Source organism: Triticum urartu, chromosome 2A, assembly GCF_056163025.1.
Source record: "Triticum urartu cultivar PI428250 chromosome 2A, HENAU_Tu73, whole genome shotgun sequence".
Lineage (NCBI taxonomy): Eukaryota > Viridiplantae > Streptophyta > Magnoliopsida > Poales > Poaceae > Triticum > Triticum urartu.
In genome coordinates, this window is record NC_141874.1 from 494,004,710 (window position 1) to 494,011,637 (window position 6,928).

At 46.0% G+C, this 6,928-nt stretch overlaps 1 protein-coding gene across 3 annotated transcripts; it reads left to right on the forward strand.

The window, feature by feature from the left end:
- The first annotated feature begins 1,979 nt into the window (after positions 1 to 1,979).
- LOC125541694 (alpha carbonic anhydrase 1, chloroplastic) lies at positions 1,980 to 3,991 on the forward strand. Of its 3 annotated transcripts, none has more exons than XM_048705035.2 (7): positions 1,980 to 2,089; positions 2,229 to 2,301; positions 2,439 to 2,532; positions 2,625 to 2,833; positions 2,948 to 3,157; positions 3,244 to 3,426; positions 3,553 to 3,991. In XM_048705035.2, the coding sequence occupies exons 3-7, from the start codon at positions 2,445 to 2,447 to the stop codon at positions 3,703 to 3,705; spliced, it is 843 nt and encodes a 280-aa protein (XP_048560992.1). In that variant the 5' UTR covers positions 1,980 to 2,089; positions 2,229 to 2,301; positions 2,439 to 2,444; the 3' UTR covers positions 3,706 to 3,991. The 3 variants fall into 3 exon arrangements, with proteins under 3 accessions (XP_048560992.1, XP_048560991.1, XP_048560993.1); XM_048705034.2 differs by having other exon boundaries at positions 1,984 to 2,095; XM_048705036.1 differs by lacking the exon at positions 1,980 to 2,089 and having other exon boundaries at positions 2,295 to 2,532.
- Positions 3,992 to 6,928: the final 2,937 nt, after the last annotated feature.

Below are 6,928 nucleotides of genomic sequence, written 5' to 3' on the forward strand. Positions count from 1 at the left end.
CCATGCTCAAACATCACCATCACCTCGTTGTCAACACCACAATAGTTTGGGTAATCGATTGTAGCTGGGATCTGGACCAACCGAAGAAACGAGTTCAAATCGATCTGGAGTCGCGGAAACCCTAAATCCCCAAGTACCCAAATCAAAACCCTCGCTAGCAGTACTGACCTTGATAGTGGAGTCGCAGGAGGAGATGTATTGGGCGGCGGAGTCCTTGTTGTTGTCGTCGTTCCAGGACACCATGGCGGCGCGCGGCGAGCAGCCTTGTCAGTGATGGTCACGAGAGTAGAGTAGAGAGCACGTGAGCGCGCGAGAGAAGAGAGAGTGGTTGCATCTGTCTGGCCGACTGGGTCGACCGGTTCGTTTTGACCAGCTTCATTTCAAACAATGTCGTTCGCCTAGCCCTTATATCACGTCAGTGTTTTCGGGCCTCACCTATCGGAAACGCGCTCAAACGCGGCAACACAAGCGACCAGTTCTATTTGCAAAAAGTTTACCAGAAATCTGGTGCCTTTTACAAAAAATTAGGAACTTTTCTGGAAACCTAACCACAAATTTAGCGGTTTTCTGCTTTTAACTCTCAAATGGGACATAGGGCATAATGCTGATGCTTTTAACTCTCAAATGGTCACTGCCGCTTCATCGGTAAAAATGTTAGTGCCGAATTTGAGAAATCATGTGCATGCGGTTGTAGCCGTTTGCGCGTGCATCGCTAATCTTGCATCTCCATGTCGGACTCCATGTCTTTGTACTTTGTGCGGCATTTTATGCATGCAACTCTTGTGAACAGTGTGTCCTGATGGACTGATGCTTTGCACGTACTATTAAACATCACCATGATTTTCCAAAAATTAAAACAAAACAGCACCATGGACCGACCTTATCCTCCCCCACTAACTGTAAGCGATCATGGGGCGGCAAATGTGAAGTACGTAAATCCAGAATCCCGTGGTTAGCATTGGAAGTGGCCGGACATGTCACATATATGGCCTGCCATAGGCTCTACCCCTATTCAATTATTCCCTTGACTACTGTTGATCACTTGATCTTGCTGGAGTCAACTTTTTGCGCCTGCTGAAAGTGGTAGGCAGTGCAATGCCAGGCCTGCATGGATCAACTTATGAATGTCAACCTCTTAGACGACAAGCAGGCGCGTCTATTATTTCATCCATGATTCCTTCCAGAACGTGCCATGCATGGTCCCTGAAGCTTGCAGTGTCTCGAATAGTGTGATGTATTCCCGTAGATAAGCGACGTTTTCCTGCCCCTTGCACGTCTCTTGGTTCTAGCTAGTGATGGGCCTTGGTCTCACAGTGCTGTCAAAGGTAACGGGGGTTCTTGTCACTTTTTCACTCAGTTGTGTTACTGCCTGCTGTTTGGATTAATTGCAGGGCTTTATTGTATATCTCGTTGATCGGTCATGATCTATTGATCTCACGAAGATCAAGTACTCATTGACGACCCGCGGAGGAACGCACGTGCATGGCATATCTACACGTAAATGCATGTGTGGCAACTCTAGGGAAAAATGACCGGACCCGCAACACGGTGCAACAAGGCAGAATAAAACGGCCCCTCCTAATTCCTATATATTGTTTTCTTGAAGTGATCATCTATTGTTCAAAGAGCGCGGGAAGAATTGACGTCTGCCAAAGGGCCTGAGCCGCGCGCGCGCCTGTGGTGCATACACGACGTGGAGGACGTAGTCAGAAACATGGGCGAGCCTCAAGGGTGTGGAGGACGTGGCCCAACAATCTCTGAAGCACGACTCGTGCATGCAGCATGCACGGTGAAATTGCTTAGCACGTACGTACGTGCTACGATTACCGCGGGGAGCACTAGCCACCACTCCTCCCACGCGCACCGTAACTCTCTGCAAGCAAGAGTGATGGGCCACATCGGCTAGTGGCGACCTGACCTGACCTGCCCTGCCCTGCCCTGTGTATAAATAGGAGACTGGAGCCATAGCTAGCACCTTCACCGGCAGCGCGCGTTCTTGCTCGGGTCTCGTCTCGGAAGAAAGATTCCAGCACCGAGAGCTCGAGGTCGACTACTCGCCTTTTGGAAAGGCTACTCGGGTTCTTGTGAGGTGACGGTGTGTGGCTATCAGCATCCCGGCCTACGACCTCATCTCTTCTCGATCGAGGCCCTGCATGATTACGCTCTTTTGCGCATGATCTTGTGATGGGTGTAGCGAATCGCCTCACCTTCCCTCTGTCTTTTTGCAGGACCTTGCATCTCCAGTAGACCGGGCGCGTCCACTGCTCCCAGGACCAGAGCATCGCACTTGGCAAAGCAGAGGTAGGCGGAGCTCGGGCCGGCCGATGGCCACCACAGTGCCACAATTAAGCACTATCTGTCTATTCGCCCCCTATTTATTTGCGCATTCTACTTCTGTTCTACCTGCGGCTTAACTTCGAAGAACACACCCATTGCAGGAGAAGATGGGGAGTACTCGCGACGGAGATGCATCAGCCATTGCTCTGCTGCTGCTGTGCGCTTGCTTTCTCACCTCCCTTGCATGTGACAGCAGTACGTTAATTCTTCTTCCTAGCACATTTGCGGTTCGGATTTCACTGTGTTTTTGATGTATGATATGCCCAACCATCCTTGATGCGTAGCAGATGGTGCCAAGTTTGGGTACACCGGTCCTCTCGGCCCCGATCACTGGGGGGGATTGGACCCCAACTTCACGCAGTGCGCCATGGGGACGTACCAGTCTCCGGTTGATATCAAGACCAGAGACGTGGTTTACAACCCGATGTTGGGGCCTCTTCACAGGGAGTACACCGCCGCGAATGCTACCCTCGTAGACAACATCTTCAACATCGCGGTAATTTTGCTCTCAACCAAACGCCGCTTACCTGCCTTCTGCGTTCAGCAGTTTGCGTTTCATCCTCTCGCTGCGTTTCACTGTGTTCTTGTCCTGTGTGATCGGTCGATGCAGCTGCGGTGCGAGGATGCTGCTGGGACGGTGCAGATCGACGGGGTGAAGTACAAGCTGGACAACATCCATTGGCACTCTCCTTCAGAGCACACCATCAACGGCGAGAGGTTTGCGGTGGAGCAGCACATGGTTCACTTCAGTGACGACGGCAACATATCCGTCGTGTCGATCCTGTACCGGCTCGGCAGGCCAGACCCTTTCCTCATGCAGGTGAGTTTTGATCCTCAAAAAGTTTGTATGCCTTGACTGCGGATTCGTTTCTAGATTTGACCGTTTGGTCCGTTGATGGATGGCAGCTGCAGGATAAGCTATCGGAGCTCTACGTGGAGGCCTGCAGGGCCGAGAAAGGCGCTCCCATCCCCGCCGGAGTCGTCAACATGTGGCCGCTGCGGCGTTACGCCAACATGTACTACCGGTACGTCGGGTCGCTGACCACGCCGCCGTGCACCGAGAACGTCATCTGGAACATCCACGGCAGGGTACGTCGTCGTAACCGGCCTCCAAACCAGTTAACTTTTTTACTTTCGAAAAGGAGGATTACCGCTGAATCGCAGCTTGTGCTCTGAATTCGTTTGATGTTTGAACCTGGGAGAAACCTGGTGCAGGTGAGGGAGATGACGTTGGGGCAGGCTGCCGCCCTGATCGCGCCCCTGGAGGAGGGCTACCGGCGCAACAACAGGCCGACGCAGCCGCTCAACGGCCGCACCGTGCAGTTCTACCGCAGGTTCTGGAAGAAGAAGGGGAACGGGAAGCCGTAAGCCCGGTCGATGCGCCCCGATCGATGTTTGGAGATGATGATGATGTTGCAGTGTCTCTCGTCTTTGCTCTCGGTTCGGGAGAAAGTTATAGTAGTCGTTTATCTCTGCAAGTCGTGTTAGCATATAGGTTTGCTTTTATAGGTTTGCTTTATCGGTCTTGCTCTGAATTTGGTTAAGTAAGTGTTAGGTCTTTGGTATCTGTAAATGGGCCAGGAGGGTTGATGTGATCGATCCTTCTTTTGTCTACAAAAAGTTAAGCTAATCAACAAAGTTTCACTTTACGATCTAGTGATGGTCATGAAAACTGTGCGTCTTGCTCTGACCTCGCGGAGGCGGTGAGGAACTGACGTTGAAAGAGCATCTGGCCAGTTGAGACTCGTAACGAGAAATTCCCCCGAAAAATACCGTAATGACGTCCTGGATGAAACCCTTGACGATGCGCTCTTCCACGCGGGGCGTACGGCGTACCTATGCGCTCTGCGCCATATTGCGGCTCTATGTAAAAAAATCCTTATAGGAAACTTACGTAGCCTCATTTGGTTGGAAGAGAAAAAAAGACCCAGGCCCACCCTCTGAAATTGGGAGTTTTAGGAAGGACAGAAACATAACATTACGTAGCACGTTATGCAGGTGTACGGTGCACTGAGTTAGGACGATCGACATAGGGAGACCACCGGCTGGGAGCCGCCCTCTGCTACCTTGATAGCCCCGCTAGTCATTGGTGCTGGTTATGTTTCAGCGTTGCGTCGCCCATGTTGCCTATGGCATATATCCCTTTCCTTTTCGTAGAACTTGACTTTGTGAACTCGTAAGGGCCTTGGTTTAAGACCGGGCAAGCGCCTCCGCTTTTAAAAAAAAAAACGTTATGCAGGCGTAGCATTTTTGGCCGCAAGACCATGCCGTGGGGATAAGAGCATCTCATAACATAGCATCTCAAACCAGAGTGCAGACTTTTGAAGACCGGAGCTCGGTATTAACAAAACAAAAAAGCATAATTAAATGTTTTAATTTTTTTTAATAAAAACATACATGTGTCCCACACGAACCCGTGGAATTTTGTTTAAAAATGTTACAATTTGTAGGGTGTAAAAATCAAATTTCCAGCCCAACAACAAAAGTAAAGGGCACATTTTGAAAATACTTATTTGCCTTTGTTCTGTACGTGGCGTGTAAAAGTATAATGTTGTGAATTTTGCACGTGCGTAATATACATGTGTATGTGTGTTCACAAAAGAATTTAAAAAATCACGTTGTGGAAAATTTGAAAACGAGCTCCTTTGGCATTTTTCGCCCGCCCTTATACATTAAGTATTTATGTTTTAGGATTTAAATAAAAATTGTTTCCTAGCCAAACCCCTAAAACTTAACTCCTTAATAAAAGGTCTTCGTCAATTTATCTAAGTTTTTGTTTACATACTTCATATTAAATCCATACATGATGATAAATGTTGACAAGACAAATTATTCAAATTTAAACACACGAAAGGTTCCAAATGAAGTAATGAGCATGAAAGCATCTCCAATAGATGATGTAAAATATACTGGGCCACTTTTTACATCACCAGTGCAAAAACACTGCTCCAATATATGATATAGATGCAGATATTTTTACTCGAGGGATAGGGTGTGATGTAAAATAAGCCACCAACTGATGCCAATTTGCATCACTTGATGCTGTCGAGCAAATTTTATATCACCGGGGGACCACACTGCTGGAGCAAAATTTGTATCACCAAGTGCTATTTTTACATCACCAAGTCCTCCAACAGATGATGTCAAATAGGGCACCCACAAGAAGACATGTATTTTGCAACACCTATTTTACATCATATGTTGGACTTGTAGGTTTTTTATGATATATAAAAAAACTTTTTGGTGATACAAATTTTACTCGAAGCACAATTTGATATTGTATTTTACATCATTTATTGGAGATGCTCTCATAGAAACACAACAATCAAGTGCTATGGAGTAACCATTGATGCTCAGCAAGATCATCTTGGAGCTGGGTATGAACTTCTTGGTTTACGATGCATCGATGTGCTGCGAGGAATCTCTATATCCTATTTGCGTCGTGTTCTGCCCTCAAGTACTCCGCCCCATATATTTGCCAGTGTAGCTTATTAGTCCTAATTGTGAGCTTTTAAACATATCAATGGTGGAGATATTCCCTCATGAACATATGTCGATAATTATAAAACACTAATTAAACGTTCACCCACATAGATCATTAATTGAGGGCAAATACGTTCCGACACAATAATAGTTTTTAATGATTTTTTGCTTAAAATGCTATTGCTAATTTTGCCGGGGAATGATGAAACCTGTTTTGTTCACCTAATAAATTATGATTGCAAAATCACAAAACATTTCAATAGAACGAAAAAAGGTGCAAGCTGAATCACCAGTGTATTTATTCCAATACAGAGCATTTCACATGAAATAAATTGTATAATTTGTATCAAGTCGCCGACAAGTTATATCCGTCTGTTTGTTTTACACGTGATGCATCCATGACATACATTTTTGTAAGGAATTTATGTTGAATTTTTAATCAACTAAGAATATGAGATTGTGCTCACATTTTGGTATTTGTCTTTGCATGTTAGAGATTGGTATGCTCATAAAAATAGAAATGCTTCTCTTCGACCAAAATGATGCTATCATCAAGATGGCATGTTTTATCAGTTACAAAGCTTCCTTTTATTATGAACTGAAGAATGGCACAACTCATTGCAAATGAACTTATTGCCAATGAAATCATATGTGGTGGAAAATGTTGAAACTATTGTTTTGGTTAATCTCTCTTGATGAATTATAGTGTAGTTGATTCTAGTTCAACTAACATGTTGTTTTCCTCACATCTTCATGGAAAGTCCCACGTTGACATTTTGCATGCATGTATATTCTCTCTACCGTTCCTCCCCTTTCCCTTAAGAGTGAGATCGTTGTCCCGTGGGTTCGATTGTCGTGGGTAGCTGGTTCTTCCAATGTTTAATCTCACTTGATGAATTGCAGTGTAGTTAATTCTAGTTCAGCTAACATACTGTTTTCTCTACATCTTCATGGAAAGTCACATGTTGACGTTTTGCATGTATGATTCTCTCTACCATTCTTTCCCTTCCCCTTAAGTGGTGTGGTCGCTGTCTTGTGGGGTCGATTGTCGTGGGTAGTTGGTTTCTTCCTGATACGTCTCCGTTGTATCTACTTTTCCAAACTCTTT

Bases quoted from the DNA above. Each gene is read 5' to 3' on its own strand.
- LOC125541694 (XM_048705035.2), top strand. From the start codon at position 2,445: ATGGGGAGTACTCGCGACGGAGATGCATCAGCCATTGCTCTGCTGCTG. The intron at 3,158-3,243 runs GTGAGTTTTGAT...GATGGATGGCAG, and splicing joins CAGACCCTTTCCTCATGCAG to CTGCAGGATAAGCTATCGGA. The intron at 3,427-3,552 runs GTACGTCGTCGT...AACCTGGTGCAG, and splicing joins TCTGGAACATCCACGGCAGG to GTGAGGGAGATGACGTTGGG.